This window comes from Uloborus diversus, chromosome 1 (assembly GCF_026930045.1).
Source record: "Uloborus diversus isolate 005 chromosome 1, Udiv.v.3.1, whole genome shotgun sequence".
Classification (NCBI taxonomy): Eukaryota; Metazoa; Arthropoda; class Arachnida; order Araneae; family Uloboridae; genus Uloborus; species Uloborus diversus.
The window spans coordinates 78061932-78081928 of NC_072731.1; the positions used below are offsets into that span (position 1 = coordinate 78061932).

General features: G+C 36.7%; 1 protein-coding gene across 1 annotated transcript; it reads right to left on the minus strand.

The window, feature by feature from the left end:
• Nucleotides 1-856: 856 nt before the first annotated feature.
• LOC129226996 (uncharacterized) lies at nucleotides 857-16257 on the minus strand. Its single transcript, XM_054861663.1, has 4 exons — nucleotides 14713-16257; nucleotides 12811-12868; nucleotides 3262-3483; nucleotides 857-1140 (listed from the first exon to the last, which is right to left on the minus strand). The coding sequence occupies exons 1-4, from the start codon at nucleotides 16255-16257 to the stop codon at nucleotides 857-859; spliced, it is 2109 nt and encodes a 702-aa protein (XP_054717638.1).
• Nucleotides 16258-19997: the final 3740 nt, after the last annotated feature.

The following is a 19997-nucleotide window of genomic DNA, read 5'->3' on the forward strand; positions in this document are numbered from 1 at the left end:
CCCGAAAAACTGTTTCGCAATGGGCCGAAAACTTCATTGTCTTAAAAACTTGGGGTCTGTAAAAAAAATCTGGGAACTGTTCGGAACATTTCAAAAGAGCTTCAAAGCTTTTTCCCGATGAAAAATTCTTCATTGCGTCATGCACTAAAGTAAATGCATCTATTACTAATTTCGGAGCATCAGCATGCTTCTTAATTAGTTCGATTTTGTGCATGGGGTCCCATGAAACTAAAACGTTTTTCACAAGCTTATTCTCAAGATGCTTTCCAACATCTTGTATGATGTATTGTCCATCCACTGCAAGACCTACGAGATGGTTACGGATATAAGGCAAGTCCAAGCCAAATTTTTCTACCGTTTGTAAAATTTGCTTTGCTAAGCCACTTCCTGTTAAATCAGTTGCTGGACTGTGCTCAAGATAGATGGATTGGAACAATTGTTTGCTATTTATGTCAAAAATTGGTAGTCTTAATCCAATTATATGGCGACTTCTGCGATTAGCAGTCATTTTGTCTGCCACTATGCCGAATGGCAAATCGTTGGAAATAATAAAATTGCAAATTTCTTTAGACAAAATTTGATATGTATGTGATAAAAAATTTCGCGCAAACTCTTTAGAATGATTTTTTAGTCCAACTTCTCCTCCACAGTTGTGAAATTCAGCAATAATTGTTTCGTAATCTCTGTATGAAGACTCTAATTTATAGCTGAGATATGCTGCAGTCGCACAGTTTATTGCTGCCAGTTTACCATTCTCATAATCTTGCTCTTCCTGCAAATTTTGTCTGTCGAGACGGTTTAGGTTTTCAAGGTGTGTTGAGGTCTTTGTGTGTCGTATTAAATCAAATTTTAAATGTCAAAAAGCAAGTGGCATATTTTCCTTTTCACCAGTAAAGTCATCTCCTTTACTGTAATCGTAGGAGATGGTTGACTGACACACTTGGCATCTAATTCCATCTTGGCATCTTTCAAACTTTCCTGCCCATTTCATAAGACCTGCCACTGATCTTTGAGACTTCAGCAGAATTTCAATTTCCTCTTCTGTCAAAGTTGAGTCACTTATAGAGGAGACTGATGGGACTGATGGTTGACTTTGCTGTTTGGGCATTTTCTTGAAGTCCTCAAAGTCTTTAGAAAGGTCTGTAAGAAATTTTAAAAAAAGTTTTAAAAAGAGTCCATTTTGTAAAAATGACAATACTATTGTTAAATTATTATTTAAAAATTTCCCTTATAAATATATATATATTAACCAAGGAACCAAGATTCTATGGAAAAGAACCATTTGGCACAGTTTCTAGTCTAAGGAAGCAGTCTCCAAACTATAGCTCAGTCACAAGCATCTAAATTCAGACTAGATTTAAGATGCATATATCAGCTAAGACATCAGATTTTTTAAATTTAAATAAAATATTTGAAATTTAAATTTGATATTAACAAATTAAACTGTTTTAGTTAAATGTCTATATCAGATTATTAAATTTTTATGTATACTCATTTGGACCAAAACGGACCCTTCACAAAATTCTAATAAACAAGAGCAGATCTTTCACAAATTGTTTATTGAAAGAGCGAATCTGAAAGCAAAATAACGCATTTTCCCTTTTGCAATTAAAAAAAAGTACGAAATCAGCACCCTCCTGATGCTCCAGCAAGCCATAAATGATTACTACTGCCAAATAAAAAAAAGCTTGTTTGTTTCACGGAAAGAAATTAACAAGCTAAAAATAAGTTTGATAATTTTATTTGTTTTATCACAGCTAATTAGCAGCGCCTGCGCCGTGGCGTTATTGTAAACTTTTCTGAAAAGGCGTTGGTAAGCACTTTTCTCCCTGCTCATGATATGGACTTTAGAACTGCGACAGGATAGTTAGTGTGGGGGAGGGGGGGGCGGAAAAAGATCGCTTCAGATCCAAATCGGTTTACAAACTTCAAAATTATTGCCTACTGTCTGGCGTTAAACCTTTATTATGACTTGATTAGAAAATATTCTCATCATTTTAGGAGCTTGTCAATATTTGTGTTTTTACGGGTTTATGGGTCCGCGGCGGATGCGGTGCGATGTTAACATGTTTTGGGAGAAAATTAAATAGGTTTGATTTTTCGATGCTAAGAAGGATGATCAACTTTAAATAAATCTCTTTTCATTTGTATTAAAGTCACAGAATTTATAAGTTTCAAACGAAAATCTGTGATTTTTTTAAGAATGTCTTGGGTCAAAAAGTTAAATGCTGAACCCTTGTCTGATTTTTTTTGTTACAATTATTTTAAATACTGTACAGAAATATTTGTAGTATAATGCAACATTTTGTAGAATGGTAGATAAATATTAGTATTTGAGAGAGCAAGTACCCCCCCCCCCCGCCAAATACTAGAAAAACACCCCAGAATGATATTCTCAACATAGAAGAAGAAGACACTCAACTGTACGTTTAAATGACGCAGTTTGTGCCATCGCTAAATTCTAAAATTTCATTTTATCAAATTTTTTTTTTTTGCGAATTTTTTTTTTTTTTTTTCACAAAATTAATTCATTTTTCACAAAATTATTTGATTTTTCACAAAAAACGGAGGACAGACCCCTGTTAAATGTCGGGTCAATTTAGGATTCAGGATGTTTTCCGAAAAGAATCGTTGCTGCATGCTATTTTTCAGTAAAGTGTAAATTCTGCACAAATATTGTAGAGAAGAATTTTTTCACCCTATTCCCATGTTACTGACGGCTAAACGATCCGATATTTCGTTCCCGAAGTTTTGATTAAAATCGCGAAAAATCGTGAACAGAAAATAATAAATGCGCCCTGCGCGAGCTCGAATTTTCACACTGCAGGGAGCTTTCCCCAACCATCTACCGCGGTAGGCGTGTTCCAGTTCCTTCTCGGTCGTCCCCCCCCCTCCCCTCCGCGCAAGTTCGGGTGCGGAGGTGCGCAGATGTGCATTGCCGAAGATTAAAGGTTGTGTAACTTTTGCCTATCGTTTTGCACAATAAGTTTATTGCACTTAAGTAGTGTAAAAACACCTATTTTCGCAAAAATGAAGAATTCGGCGATTTCGCGCAATTTGTATGAACAGAGCCAAAAATAGGAACGAAAAAAAATGCTTCTTGAGACTGAGTTCTCACGATAACGACGGATTTATGAAATTTTCAGTCTCACGAAAATTGGTGCTTATACATTTGGTAAATTTAAGCATTATTGTAACTCAGATTTACTGAATACCAAAAGAAAAACCGAAAAAAGAAACCAACAATTATTCGACACTTACTTTGCAAAGCTTGTAGGACATTAGATATAGTGCCGTCTTCATTTCTAGCTCGCTTTACAGGACGATCATCAGGATGATCTTCTGAGCTGTTTTCTGCAGGATCTTGATTTTCGTTATCGTCATTTTCAACACATTCTCCGCTGGGCTCATTTACCCCACTTTCATCCTGTTCGAGCTGTCTTTTCTTGTTCAGTTCCACGTTTTGAAACATGTCTTTAAGCCCTTTTGCAGCCCATATTTGATTAAATTTAACATTTTGATTTGGGTGGCGTCTTTGAAAATGCGTGCTTAAATTTTTTTTTACTAGCTCGCATTCGCAAACCCCACACAAAACTTTTTCGCGCGACGCCATTTTCAGAAGAAAAAAAAAATCCCAGTGAAAGCGAGACTAATCTACCGTGCGGCAAACGCTGACCCTCTGGCTGCACGTTCTACATTCCCATAAGCATCTGCTGACCACTGAAAAACTGGTTTCTTAGCAAATGTGTCACCTAAAACCACCTCAAGCTGTGAACGAGCACGTGCGTCATTGTATAACTTGAAGCCTTTGCTCTCCTATTCTTTTCTGAGCGTAGTGACGAAGGGGGGTGTGCGAAAGAATACGTTGTTCGGCAGCCCCCGAGAAAAACGGCTGTCCCTCTGCGTTTCTAAAAAAAAAATTTCCCCGCGGCATATTTCTGCGGACAAGGTAGAAGAGGCGCGGAAAGGGAAGCCTGCGTACTTACTGCAAGGAGGGGGGAAGGAATGTTCGCAAGTTGCAGAATTTTCCCCGCGGCATCCTGCTGACAAGGTAGAAAGGAGCTTATGCCTGCGTCCTTATCGCTAGAAAAAAATTCTGAAAATTGCGGACAACTTTTATAACTATTTTTGTTTTAGCGCAGAACAAAACTGTCCGCAATAGACCGACGTTGGCGGCGACATTGTCGCCGTGTCGCGGTGTTTCTGCCACTGGGGGGTCCGTTAACTGACCCTGCATAAAAATCCAATGAACCAAAACGGATGAAAAGTCTTTATTTTTGTAACAACGCTTATTTTAAGTTTTTAAAGCGGAATTCCATTTTCTTTTATGAGTCAAAAATTTAAATGCTGAATCGATGGTTCATTTTTTTATTTTATTTATTTATTTTTTTATTCAACTGTGTCCAGACATTAATAATATGTTTATCATAGGACTCTAAAATGCAATTCTAAAATAATTTTATCAAAAATATTGTTACACGTTCGGTGCAACTTCACACTTTCTTTGAATGACGACACAGTTCTTGAGAAAAACACTAGAGATTTATTACGTGCAGAGCCCCAGGAAACTTCCCAGCTGATGGACGTTTTCGGAATGACTCCAACTCTTGACCGCAGACACCTTTTCTGGATCGGTTTGTACACCCTCAGAGGAGATGATGTGACCACAGGTAGTTTACTTCTCGGAGGAACAAATTATATTTGGATGGGCTTAACTTCAGATTGGCTTCCTTAAGCTTTTGCAGCACCTTCCTAAGATTAGTCAGATGTTCTTCGAAACTGCGTCCCATGATGATGATATTGTCTAAGTAGACCAGACAGGATTCATAGGCGAGCCCTCTTAACACCGTCTCCATAAGACGCTCGAATGTGGCTGGTGCATTGCAGAGGCCAAAGGGCATCACTTTGAACTGCCATAAGCCTTGTCCAGTTGTAAACGCGTCTTTTCTTGGTCATCAGGGTGTATCTCTACCAGCCAGGATCCGCTCTTCAAGTCCAGGGTCGAAAACCACTTGTGTCCAGACAGGGTGTTCAAAGTGTCATCAATGCGGGGAAGAGGATAACTGTCTTTCTTGGTGATATCGTTCAGGCGTCAATAATCAACACAAAATCTGGTGGAGCCATCTTTCTTTCGGACCAAGACGATGGGAAAGGCCCAAGGATTGGATGAGGGTTCGATGAACAGGGTTCGTACGGGTCATGGAAATCCTGGAAAGTCATGGAAAAAAAATAACAGAATTTCAGACCTGGAAAAGTCATGGAAAATTGAAATTTTCATTGAAAGTCATGGAAATTTATTTCAAGTCATGGAAAAATGTCCTGGGCAAAGAGAAAGGAACAGTAACGAAAGGAGCATTAGAAATCTTGAGTGATTTAACAGTACAGCACATAAAAGCTATTAAAAGTGGAAAATTGAACGATCCAAAAATCAAATCTGAATTTTGGAATCTCATTGCATCCACTTCTATCGCAGCCGCTTGCCATTTTTTACGATGTGATTTTACTGCATGGACATCACTTATTTTGAATTTTCTGTTATTTTCAACACTTCTTACGTTTCATATTCTGTAGTAGCAAAGTTTCACGTTCTTAGTTTTGCCACGCCCACTCAAAAAAAAGCAATTCAATTGCATGCGAGTTCGACTCCATCACTCGTAAGAACTTAATTATTAAATTTATCAGAGTTTATCTTAATTTGTTGAATGTTTTAGAATATAAAGATCTTAAGTCAGGCGATAGATTACAGAAAAAAAGGAATTCTAATGCTCTAAAACACAAGAGCCCAACATACGGCACGCAAAACTAATCCATGCGACCCATTGCTACGTTCAATGTCGGGAATTAAACGTGTTTTGGAATTTTGGTACCTATTAATTTATATGCATTTGAAAATATGCAAATTTGTAAACAAAACAAACATAATTTTGAATCAGAAGATTGATTCATTACTGAATGTTTTTTTCAAAAAAGATCTGGTTTGGAAACGTAAAGAACTAAACTATGTGGCTTTACTTTAAAGAACCAAAATACTGTCAAGTTACGTGGATGTTTAAAGGCACTGTTGACACTAAAAGGTAACTTTTGAAGCAAATTTATTGAAACTTAGTAATGACTCATTCAACCTTTGTCCCATCCAAAATCATTCTGCCTGTTTTTAAAAAAATATCAGACATTTAAGCATCATCATATTTGCTTCACTGCATTTTTACTTTACTTAAATTTATATGATGAAGACAAATAAGAATAGTTTAGTTTTTAAGAGTGCACTTATATTTTTTCCATAACGAGTAAGTGCTTCAATGAGGCTGTGGCATTCACATAGACGTTTTGCTCAAAATGGGACTATTCGGCGCGAAACCCATTTCGGCGCGACCCATTTCAATACGAGCTGTTCAAAAATCGAAATTGTCTGCTTACAAACATGCCAAAGATTGCTTCAAAATTCAAGGTATCTTTTGTTTTTAAGTTTTGTAAAAAGTTTTATGCAGTAATATTTTTAAAGATGTATTTTGTTTTCTTTTTTATTATTAGTTGATAAAATATAAGTTTAGAAACATCTCCATAGTTTTTCGAAGTAGATAAGTTAGGAGACAGCATTGACATTTTTCTATGAAATTTAAATATAAAACTCATTAAATTTAAATTGATTTTTTTTTCGCTGCTGATCATTAATTTCTGCACTTGCTTAAATATCTTTTATGTAAAAAATTAAAAACTGTCAACTAATAATAAGATGAATTTTTATATTTGTCATTGGAAAAAGTTAACGTACTGAGAAAATCACCCGTAACCCTGCTCTCTATAAAGATTTAAGTTGTGAAGAAACACAAAACAGTTCAGCATTAATAAAAAAAAAATAAATAAATAAAAATTGACAAAGAAGTAGGACCTGTACTGGCATCATTTGCTAATTTTTCAAGATATTTTCCTTATATTATCGCTGTAAAACATACGTGGATCACATATGCTCCCTCCCCCCCCCCCCCCACTGTAATTTTAAAAATTAATTTTAACTAGCTTCTAGAGCGCCAAATTCACATACTTCTTCCAGAAATCTTTTTTTTTTCTTTGAACTAAAATTTCTAAAATTCACAAAGTTCAAAATGCAAAAATCCGGCGCTGAAACGGCCAGTGCCGAAACGATCAGCGCCGAAACCGTCGCGCGAAATCGTAACAAACCCGTTCTGCTAATGCTCATTTCCAAATATTATGTACCAAGTTTGAGATTAAATAGTGCTGCTCTCTTCGTGTAACGAGGTCATGAAAATTTTCATTGAAGTCATGAAAAAGTCTTGGAAAAGTCATGGAATTTTTTTATCCAAATAGAGTATGAACCCTGGATGAAGTCATTCTCTTGCATCTCTTCCAGGGGGGGTCTCAACCTCTTCTTTCTTGGCAAACGGTAGTCGTCTTGGATGCTGCTTAATAGGGAAATGTTCTCCTTTGTCTATCCTATACTGCATTAAATTTGTACGGCCGACCTCCTCCGATGTGGAAGAAAACAGATGCTTGAAGTTGTCCACCAATTGTTCTGCAGCAGTTCTTTGATCTTTCGATAATGGCGCACTCTCAATTAACTTCGATGTCAATGTCAAGGTCTCAGAAGACAGTCTTGGGGGAATTAATTCTTCTAATGATGCAGTTTACTGGAGTACAAGTTGCCAACACTTCACCTTTCCAGATATTCCTTGGCCTTTCACTCATGTTGGCGACTCTCACAGGAATTTGTCCAGGAGCGTAGATACTACCAGCACTCCTTTTGGGTTATTGCTTAGGTTAGGGTATTCGATGAGGCCAAATCTAAATGTATTGTTTTCTCCAATGGAGCCAGGTATTAGTAATTCTGATCTTGAAGGAATCAAGAAATCTGTTTGGGCTATTATTTGATGTGCGGATTTTACTTCATTTTCTTCGTGGAAAACGGCTATGTCTTCTCTCATCGAGTGCAGCTCATTGGTCTTGAAGTTGAGGTTGAAGTCATATTTCTTTAAAAAGTCCAATCCGAGGATGAAGGGGTCCATGAGCAACGAATGCTGTATGATGGTAGGTGGCATTCCCAAACACTATTTCCAAGTCCACTTTACCTTCAATCTCGATTTTGTCACCTGTCACAGTATGGAGACTTATGCGTGGCGATGTCCACAACAATTTCAATCCAAGTTTACGAGCCACATCTGTCCTAATGATTGTCATATTGGTTCCTGTGTCGACAATCAGTTTGCAGGGATTCCTATTTGCATGTGCGTTAATGAAAAGTCCATTACTGCCGCTACTAGTAGAGGAAATCTGCCGAGCTCTGGTAGTGTTGATTTCCTTCACTTGCATAGCTTGGCAAGCTGGACAACTCCTTCACAGGTGCCCTTCACTGCCGCATTTATCCTTTGGGCATTTATGCTGTCCAGATGTCTTGCCAAGTCACCGAGTTGTCTCTCAAGTTCAGCGAGATTCTGAAGTCGGTACTTTTTTTATTTAATAATAATTTATTCAACCCCACCATCTTCTCCAGGCGCAGCTCCTCCGGTCCTGAGCAATGTCCCCCGGAATCCACTTCTCCTGGCCAGTGGTGTCCATGTCCTACATGTACGCCCATACACCATACATACTCACACACACACGCGCCTTTACACACATACACGCCAACGTGCATTCCCACAGGTCTATGCATACACACAAGCCGACACATACACAACATTACACAAGTAACCGCCCTAGAGGAGAGGCAGTCTGGGAGGGACAGGAGCTGTTTCTAGAAACAATAACTCTAATGAGTAGGGTCTGGCCTCAACTTGTGATTGCAAAAAATATAATTTGAATTCAATATTTCAGAATTCAAATTAATCTTTTTTTTTTTTTTTGTGTGTGTTGCCAACTCTTTGTCTAACCCTTTTCCTCAACAGGAATGATATTTTTGACAGTTTGTTTTTACACCAATTCTCCATGTCTTCAATAGAGTAAGAGAAAAAAGAAATCTTACTTTTGAATATGTGTCTATTGACTGGGTACAAATGCCCTGCATACTATGATTCTAATACGTAATAAGGGAACAACTCTTTTTGTTATTTTCGGTTCTGCGGTTTTTTCTTTTCTCATTTTCAGTGGCTTTAATGTTGATTTAAACTTATAGTTCATTCTTGCAAACTTCATTATTGTTATTTTAGAGATTTGAAATTCAAAGTGGCTTTTATTTTTGTTTCATAGGTTCTTAAATGTTTTTTATGAAAGTAAAAAAGATGACCCTAGTGCTTGCTTAGTTGCTCATTATTTTCTTGCTGGATTCATTGAAAAAGAAAATATGGAGGTAAGTATCTCCTATTGTTATGAATTAGTTCATTGTTTCCTTTAATTAAGCATTATCTTGCTATTTATTTTGAAATAAATATTATTCATAAAAGTTGGTTCTTGAAATCTCAATTTCCTGATTATTTCAAATCTTTTGGATAGTTCCACATTGCTGTAAATGTTGTATAATGGATTTTTTTTTTACAGTAACTCCCAATGAACTACGCTTATGTCTAAGTTTCAGACAACCGTCTTGTGACATTTATTTTATTCGTTTTCACTCGTTTGATTTTTAATAACAAAACCAGTCAACCAGTTAACCTTCAAATGTCTTGAGAAATTTTTTACAACCATATTTATCATTTGTTTCCTTTATTTATCAGGGTGGGAGTTTAATTGACAGGTCATCACCTTTTTCTGCGAGAGAAAGCAGGGGTCTGGCCAGAGGATATTTGGGTCCGTTAACGGACCCTTCACAAAAACCCGATCAACCAAAACGGACCTTTCACAAAATTCCGATCAAACAAAACAGACCTTTCACAAAATCCGGATCAACCAAAACAGACCCTTCACAAAATTCTGATAAACAAGAACTGATATTTCGCAAATTGTTTATTGAAAGAGCAAATCTGAATGCAAAATAATGCATATTAAACTGATAATTTTTGAAACCTTTTTGAAGTCAAATTAGAGGGATCAGCTATACAAAATCTGCTAATTTTGCAAAGAAAAAAAAATCGGCACTCATGCTAGTGATAAATTGCTACTGCGAAATAAATATAATGCTTGTTGTTTGTTTCTTGGAAAGAAATTAACAGCTGAAAATAAGTTTGGTTTTAAATAATTTTGTTTGTTTTATCACAGCTAATTAGCAGCGGTGTTGTATTGTAAACTTTTCTGAAAAGGCATTGGTAAGCACTTTTCTCCCTGCTGATGATTTAATAAACAATAATAATATATATCAGCAAAATGAACTTAGAATTGCAGAGGGATAGTAAGAGTGTGGAAAAAATATGATCACTTCAAATAGGGTTACCAACTTCAAAATTAATCGCCGTTTAGCTTCTGGCGTTAATCCTTTCCTTTATAATGACTTGATTAGAAAATATTCTCATCATTTTACCAGCTAGTAAATATTTCCGTTTTTATGGTGCTGTACGATGTTTAACTGTTATTTTGGGAGAAAATTATATGGGTTTGATTTTTCAATGTTAACAAGGATGTTTAACTTTAAATAAACTTTTTCTTGCCTTTTTTTTTCTTTAGATGTCTACATTTTGAAAAATACAATCTTTTAACATCCGATATAAGAACCATATTTTGTTCTTTTTTCAAGCTAGCTTCGCTTTATTAGGATGCAAATAAATGAAAAGTCTCTATCTTTGCTAGAACATGCATTTCAAGTTTTTAAAGCAAAATTCCATTTTCTTTATGAGTCAAAAATTAAATGGCTGAATCAATGGTTTAACTTTATTTTTGCTTCAACTGTGTCCACAGATATTAATAATATGTTTATCATAGGACTCTAAAATGCAATTTAAAAATAATTTAATCAAAAATATTTCTTTTACAAGCCGTTTTTATACCTTTGATGCCTTCACTTTGAGAATTGCGATCTCTTTGCATCCGCTATGGGAATCCGATTTCTTGAATTTTTGATGTTTAATACACATTGTTAAGAAGTAAACAAATAAAATCTCTTTTTATTTTTGTTAAAATCACGGAATGGATAAGTTTTAAAGGAAATTCTGTGCTTTTTAAGAGTGTCTTGGGTCAAAAAGTTAAATGCTGAACCCTCGTTTGAATTTTATTTATTTATATTCATTTATTTTTTTGTTACAATTATTTTAAATGCTGTACAGAAATATTTCTAGTATAATTTACCATAATGTAGAATGGAGATAAATATTGCTACTTGAGGGAGCGATGCCCCCCCCCCCTGCCAAATACTAGAAAAACACACCAGAATTATATTCTCAACATAGAAGAGGAAAACACTCTACTTTAAGTTTAAATGATGCAGTTTGTGCCCGCTCTAAATTCTAAAATTTCGATTTAACAAAAAAAAATTTTTTTTTGCAAAATTATTTGATTTTTCACAAAATTAATTTTTTTTTTCACAAAATTATTTTATTTTTCACAAAAAACGGACCCTGCGAAAAATTCTGGACAGACCCCTGGAAAGAGCTGAGCAGTTTTCGCTGCTATTTAGCTTTTTCAGTGGCTCTTTGAAACTAGTACAAAAGCAGAGACAGAAATCCTGATGGGAAGTAATTGGGGTTGTAAAAGAACCCAAGATACCACAAGAAACTATGGTTGAGTACACTTATTAAACCAAAAGTGAAAACATATGCATCAAATTAAAACTTGAACCACAACAAAAGAGCTTACCTTTTTAATTCACATTAATGTCATAACAAGTAGAGGTTTCATTTCAATAAATAATGTGTGATAAGTTAAAGCTTTTCCTTGAAAATGTTTATCCTCTTTTGGGATAATATGCAAGGGTGTTTGACCACAGTGCATAAAGCAGACCTGGAAATGCACTATATTTTGCATCATACACTGCTGCATTAAGTAGATAATTATGTTCTTTAGGTACTCACTGTATAAAAACCAGAATAAATGTACATATTCGCATGTGAAGTGAGTACTTACCCACAGATTCCCTGTTTCAGAAAAACAAAGCAATGGAGAATAATTATTAAAGTTTCAATAGGTACTAAAATGCCTAATTGTTTGTTTTGCTTAAATTTCAAAGGAAATCATAATTTTAGATTCATTCAAAAAGTGGTATGCTGCAAATTCAAAAATCATTCATCATGTTATCATTAAAATAAAGTGGATTTTTTGACCTATCTAAACTGGTTTACCCCCTTTAAATAATGAAATGGTGGCATATTCAAACTCTATAAACTGTTTATTTGTTTTTTTTTTTTTTTTTTTAATTCATTATGTTTTAATATTTTATTATTATTTTCTTAAAACCTGATTTTAGATCTACCCTACTTACTGCTTTAGATCTACGCTACTTACTAATTTTAACAGCTACACCACTAGTTGAAACCTAACTTTTAGACCTACACTACTTACGTCCGTAAATGAGTGACCAGACTGGTTTTGTTTGAAAAAATTCCTCTCCCATAGACGTTTTTGGTGTAACTTAGCTTGTTTTGTTTAGTTAATCTATTGGCACAATTTGCTTGCACGTATGCTTAATTCATCCTCAATAATTATCATCCTTAAAAAAAATTTCTATACCATATGTCCCCGATTTAACGATTGTCAAAGGACTGGAAAAAGTCATGGTTAAATCAAGAAGCATAGACAAGACATTCAATGCAGTCAAATTTGGACCAGTGAAATGTATCATTAAATTGAGGAAATCCTTAAATTGTAGTTATACTGTATAACGTTATTGTCTTTAGTTATTGTTTATACACTTGCAAGTGTTGTTGACTTTTTTAAGCTATTAAATACTGTTAGGGAATAAATATGAATTAGAATGTTTCGAAAATTATTTTCTCTTACCTGCTTGTTTGTTGTATTTGTGGAATTCATATGCGGGAAGCCATCTCAATCTTGAACTCTGAAAATCTAATAATTGAAAAGTAAATTGCACTACAATTAGAAAAGACAGCCTCACTCCTTGATATTAGAACTTACACTTTACTTTCCTCTAGAGAGTTACACGCTTGCGCAGCGCCATCTGTGGACTGTATACGAAACATACCGCCCCCCTTGAAACACGGAGGGGGTTTCAAAATTAATGAATTAAGTTAAACATACTAAATGAATTTAAATTAAAAATAAATCATACTTCTAAATAAATGAAATTAAGTAATTAGCGTTACAGATGAATAGACGACCTTAACCTTCTACAATATGAGAAAGAAAAATTAGGCATAGTTCAAGAATGCTCAAGTGTCTATAGGAAGGGGACACAGTTTTACAATTGGTCTAACAAGTTCACCAGTGTCAGTTTTTACCTTGACCACACGAACTTTATTGTCTTTACCAGGGAACGTTTCCGTGACCTTCCCTAATTTCCACTGTAGTGGAGGTAAGTTGTCGTGTTTGATTAAAACAAGATCTCCAATGTAAAGGTTCTTTTGAGAATTGCGCCACTTCGCTCTTGATTGTAGCAACGTCAAATACTCGGACGACCATCTATTCCAAAAATGTTGGATCATTCTTATAAGCAATCGCCAACGATCGCAATGACTGATGTCGTCTGGAACCGTAGGTTGAGGAACAGCTGTTAATGCTTTTCCTATTAGAAAATGTCCTGGAGTCAGAACAGACGGATCATCTGGACTGCTAGATAATGCACATAGTGGTCTAGAATTAAGGTATGCCTCAATTTGACTTGATAACGTGGCTAATTCTTCGAATGTGAGACTGGTGGCTCCAACAACTCTTTTCAAATGAAACTTGAACGATTTCACGGTAGCCTCCCAAATGCCTCCCTCCGAAGTGGGGAGCAGATGGAGGATTGAAGTGAAAGGTGATGTTGTCTGTTACCAGAAATTCATGTACGTCGTTTTCCTTCATCAACTGACGAAACTCCTTCCTGAGCTCTCTGCTCGCTCCATAAAAATTACTTCCTTGATCGCAGAAGAGGTCAGATGGCCTACCTCTGCGTGCCACGAATCTTTTTAAACAAGCGATAAAGGCTTTTGATGACAAGTCGCTGACGACTTCAAGATGAACTGCCTTCGTTGCGAGGCAGACGAAGACACAGATGTAGCTTTTAATATTGCGGCTTCCTCTTCCCTTGGAGTTCCGTATTAAGAATGGGCCTGCAAAGTCAATACCAGTTCGTTGGAAGACAGAAGAGGGGCAAACTCTGGACATTGGAAGATCTCCCATGATTTGACCAGCGAGCCTTGGACGATTTCTGAAGCACGGGATACATTTTCTTACAACTCTTCTAACTGCATCTCTGGCTGAAAGAATCCAAAATTTTTCTCTGAGAGCTGCTTGGAGAAGTTGTGAACCGGCATGAAGAAGTTTTAGATGATAATCGGCGATAATTAAATTCGAAACATGGTCGGTTTTAGAAAGCAAGATGGGATGCTTCTGCGATTCTGAAAGCATTGAATTTTTTAGTCTCCCACCGACACGAATTATTCCGGAATCATCGTAGAACGGAGTCAAGGGATTAATCTTGTTGTTCGAAGGAAGCTGTTTTCCCCGCTGACAGGAGACCTCCGTCAAAAAATGATCCTGCTGGATAAATCTTACAATCCTTTTCTCGGCTTCGTGCAATTCTGTTGTTGTTAAAAAAGACTTATTTCTTTTATCCGCAGCCAGAGAACAGTTCTTCCCAAATCTTAAACAATAGGCTACAACTCTCTTCAACTTGTTCCAAGACGAAAATTTCTGAAAAAACTCTGCCTTGAAAGAAGCATCAACCACTTGCAGCATAACCAGCTTGGATGTTCCTTTAGCTTCTACAGACATGTCTTTTTGCAATTCTGGATTATCCTCAAACCCTCCATTAGGAAAAGTAGAAATCCTTAGCCAATCAGGTCCGTTGAACCAAAAGTCGCACTTTTCTAGTTTAGTTGGAGGTATCCCTCTTGTTCCGCAATCAGCAGGATTCTCCAGACTGCTCACATGGTTCCAGTGCACATTAGGAGTCAGCTCTTGAATTTGTGCTACTCGATGAGCTACGAACGGTTGCCATCTTCTTGGTTCAGACTTCAGCCATGCCAGTGTGATCTTGGAATCAGACCACGCAAATGTCTCAGAGATTGGCACAGTTAGCGTTGGCAAGGTAGCTTGCAACAAATTGGCAAGAAGTAAAGCAGAACAGAGTTCCAATCGAGGTAAAGACTGCGGTTTTACTGGAGAGACACGCGTCTTGGATGTTAGCAGTCTGGATGTCACAGCTAGGGTTACATCCTGGGAACGAATGTATATAGCTGCGCAATAGGCCTTCTCTGAAGAATCGCAGAATCCGTGTACTTGCACGTCTGAAGCCTGGGGAATGAGAATACAGCGTGGAATTTTGATATTTGTAAGTACAGGAAGCTGTTCTTGAAATGTTCTCCACTGCTTTGCCAGAGAATCAGGTAGCTCCTCGTCCCAGCTTAGATGATGACTCCACAGCTCTTGAAGGAAGATTTTGGAATTGATAACTGTAGGTGCCAACCAGCCCAAGGGGTCAAAGATTTTAGCGACTTCAGAAAGTACCTTTTGTTTAGTCCATACGTCCATCTCATTGACGGTGATGGTAAAGGTGAACTTGTCAACATCTGGAAGCCAAGCTATTCCCAGAATCTTGACAGGTTGGTCATCATTGATCGTGTGTTTTGAATCAATTGCCTGTAATTCTTTTGAAATGGTTGCCAGTACGTCGGGATCGTTTGACACCCATTTACCTAAAGAAAAGCCTCCCTTTTTCATCATCTCCTGCAGCTCGGATACCAGTTGAATGGCTTCCTTCTTTGTCGCACTCCCACTCAGCAAATCATCTACATAAAAGTGACAACGGGTAGCTCTTGAAGCGGCTGGAAAATTCTCTTGTTCGTCTATGGCAAGCTGTCGTAAGGTTCTCGTGGAGAGGAATGGTGCTGAGGATGTTCCGTAGGTAACAGTAGTTAGACAATATTCTTTTATTGGTTCGTTTGGAGACTCCCTCCAAAGAATTCTTTGCCAGTCTACGTCTTCCTCATGAACTTTAATCTGGCGGAACATTTTTTCCACATCAGCGCAAATGGCTATATTGAAAAGTCGAAACTGAATCAGGATAGGGAAAAGTTCTGGCTGTACTCTTGGTCCAACCATGAGCAAATCGTTTAAAGAAAGTCCAGACGAGGTTTTACTTGAAGCGTCGAAGACGACGCGGAGCTTAGTTGTAGAGCTAGTGTTTCTAACAACTCCGTGATGAGGAAGGTACAAACTATTGATGTTATTAATTTCAGAATCTGGAACCAGCTCCATGTGCTTTAGATCAAGGTATTCCTTCATGAATTTGCGATAGAGTTCGTATTTTTCTAGATTAGAAATGAGATGGCGTTCCACGCTGATTAGCCTACGAATTGCATTTTGTTTTGAATCACCTAACCGCGTGGGAGGTGTATGAAATGGTAACCTTACTGTATATCTGCCATTCTCATCCCTAGAATGTGTCTTTGTGAAATGATCTTCACACGACTTTTCTAAAGAAGTTAAGGGTGTAGCACATGGTACAGAATCTAATTCCCAAAATTTATTAATTAGATGATCTGACACTAACTGAATATTATTTACATGAATAGAATTTTGATCACCAAAATTAGCCTTACCGCCAATTATCCAACCCAGTTCTGAACGAATGGCAAATGGTTTATCCTTACCTAACGATAAGGTTTGACCCTTTAGCAATGGCAAAGTAAGGTCAATACCGAGAAGTACATCAATCGGACCACTCTTGTAAAATGTTGGATCAGCCAGAGAAATATCCCCAAATAATTCGCACATTGAGGAATCTAAGTTGTGATGTGGTAGCATACCTACAATTTTGTTAACCACATACACGGGCGCTTCAAAGGACTTTTGAGATGGAAAATGTGAGGTGAATTGAATCTCAGCAATCCTATTTGTACGCATATCGGAAGCACCCAAACACGAAATACGAACATTGGCCTTTTTCCTGTGCAAGCCCAATTTTTCAATACACTCATTTGTAATAAGCGAAGCCTGGCTTCCGCTATCCAAAAGACATCTACAGGTCTGATAGTTACCCCAAATATCTCTTACTTGAATCAGAGCCGTGCAGAGGAGAATTTGAACGTCTGGGCCCACATCAGAAAGACAAGATGTAACATCCACCACTCCAGAATTTTCCCTCAATTCATTAGTACTTGGAACAAGGGCAGGTGAAAACACAGGGGCGTTGATAGAAAGTCCAGTCGAATTTGACACATTTACAGGACCCTGTCTTCCCCTAGCGCTAACATTTTCGATATGAAGTAAACTGTGGTGGGTTTTTTTTGCACGTTCTACATCTAAACTTGCTTTTGCAAGTTTTCACACCGTGAAATTGAATTAAGCAGTTAAAACAAATATTATTCGATTTAACGAAATTTGAACGCTCTTGTACTGACAATTTTAAGAATTTATCACACCTCGACAATGCATGCTCTCTATTACAGAGAGGACATTGTGACTGGGCGCTAGACGCGACCAAAGTCAAATTTCTTTGAAACGTTTCTCTTGGTAGTTAAACTAGGGATGGATCTCGCTTGTGTTGCAAAAAATTGCAATAGTTCGTCCAACTTTGGAATGACATCAGTTGAAAAGGTTCTCTCAAACCAAGTTCTTGAATTTGTATCAAGCTTGAACAATATCATATGCATCAAAAGGGTATCTGCAGTTGGATCAATCTCATATTCCAAGGACTCTAACATCCTTACAAATTCCTTAGTAGAATCTATCAAATTCAAAATTTGTGTGGAAGATTCTCCACTTAAGGATGTTATATTGATAAATCTTTTCATTAATGAGGACACAATTTCTCTTTTATTAAAGTATCTATCCCTTAGCAATCTACAAGCAATTTCGAAATTATCATTGGTAATCGATAAAGAGTTTACGATTTTTAACGCATCTGACCTTAAACTCCCTTTTAAATATTGCAATTTTTGTGCTCCCGTCAAATTTTGATTGTTGGAAACTGCAGCTTCAAAAAGATCGGAAAAGGTAAGCCACTCCTCAGTTGCACCGGAAAATACAGGTAGGGATAACGTAGGCAGTTTTACTTCAGCTGACTGAGCTGGGACTGAAGTTTGGCTTGAATCCTGGGTTTTAACCTGAAACTCGGAATTTACCACAGAAGGTACAAGCCGAGTATCTATAGTGACAAGTACTGCCTCTAAAGTGTCTAAAAGATCGTCCTTTTCCGTACAATAAGTTTCCTCATCTTTTTCTTCGCAAATACTTATAATAGGATCCAAAATACCCTTTAACTCAGCTTTAAATTCTATGAATCTTTCCCTCCTAGCTAATAAACCCACCTTATTTAAATTCTCAATTTCCTCTTCTGTTTTCTTTTGGAGTTTTGTAATCGAAGATTTGACACCCTTTTTTTTCTTTAACAAAGCGTCCATATTCATTTGAATATAGCAAATAAAACAATTTTATTAAAGAAAAACAATGCAGCTATGCGGGAATAAACGAATGTCTAGTCCAAAGAACGAAAGAAAATACTACCTTGGCGCGGTCACCGAGACGCCGAGACGGTGGGGAAGCGAGGGGAGAAAATCGCAACAAGAATTACCAAGGAATAAACAGTCTAAAGGGCAAAACGAAACTGAAACTTTTGTAAATTTATTTGAAAAGGAACGACAATGGCAGACTACCAGTAATTTACCAAATAAGAATAATCAACCAATCAAATAAAAAGAAAATAACCACTTATTAACCAGTTTGAAACTTTTTGAATAATCTCAAATTTGAAATAACGCATTTCGTAAATTTGCATTAAATCCTAGTACGTGCACTTTGTACGCTTTATAGTTTAACACATCTAAACAAAATATACTTTTGAATGTTTCTCTAATTGAATTAAGACAATATAAAGCATTTGTTGAAACAACAAAACAAGCAAGAATTTAGAATAGAACTTTTCTCACTGGTCTCCGGCGAGCGGACCAAAAATGTTAGGGAATAAATATGAATTAGAATGTTTCGAAAATTATTTTCTCTTACCTGCTTGTTTGTTGTATTTGTGGAATTCATATGCGGGAAGCCATCTCAATCTTGAACTCTGAAAATCTAATAATTGAAAAGTAAAATTGCACTACAATTAGAAAAGACGGCCTCACTCCTTGATATTAGAACTTACACTTTACTTTCCTCTAGAGAGTTACACGCTTGCGCAGCGCCATCTGTGGACTGTATATGAAACAAATACACCAGCATTGCTTTTTATCTGCTTTGCAGTTTACCTGCGAAATTCGCTTATTCACGGTTGCGGGCCATTCATTAATTACGTAAGGATGATTTTGGAATTTTTACCCCCCCCCCCCCCCCCCCCCCTCCACCTATCCCATGTAAGGGTACGTAAGATTTTTCAAACCCCTCCTCCCTTTCTTATGTAAGATTCCATTCTGTTTTTCGAAGTAATAAAATGTTGTTAGAAAAGGAGCAGTTACACTAAAACTGCCAGTTTGAGGTAAACCAAAGATTTTTATTTTTCAAATATATTATAATGATGCAATACTAATTAAAAATAGAACATGCCATACATAGTGCAATTCTTTTATAATGTTGACTGCACGATTTCTAATATAAAGCTAATCGATTTGGAAAATATAACGTAAGAACAGGTTTGACCCTCTTTCTCTCCCCCCCCCCCCCAAAAAAATAGGGTATGTAGAGATTTTCCTAACCCTCTGTCCCGCTTGGGACCCTTAGGTAATTAATGAATGGCCCTTTACTGTGCCGCCCTATTTTGGTAATAACTGAACTTGACAACACTTAAAAGAAGACAATATGCGTAAAAAACATAAATTAAAAATTTGATTTTTTATTTCAGTTAGTAAAGGTTCTTATTATCCCAGAAGATAAATTGGGAGAATCCAAATTAGAGTTTCAAGAATTAACCAGTAGTCACATCTATTCAGTCAGTAGAATAAGGCTAAAGGTAAGTTACTTAACTTCCTAATTATCTTTTATAAATATTTTCATATAACATGATCAAATTTTTTTTTCATTGGATTTGGAAG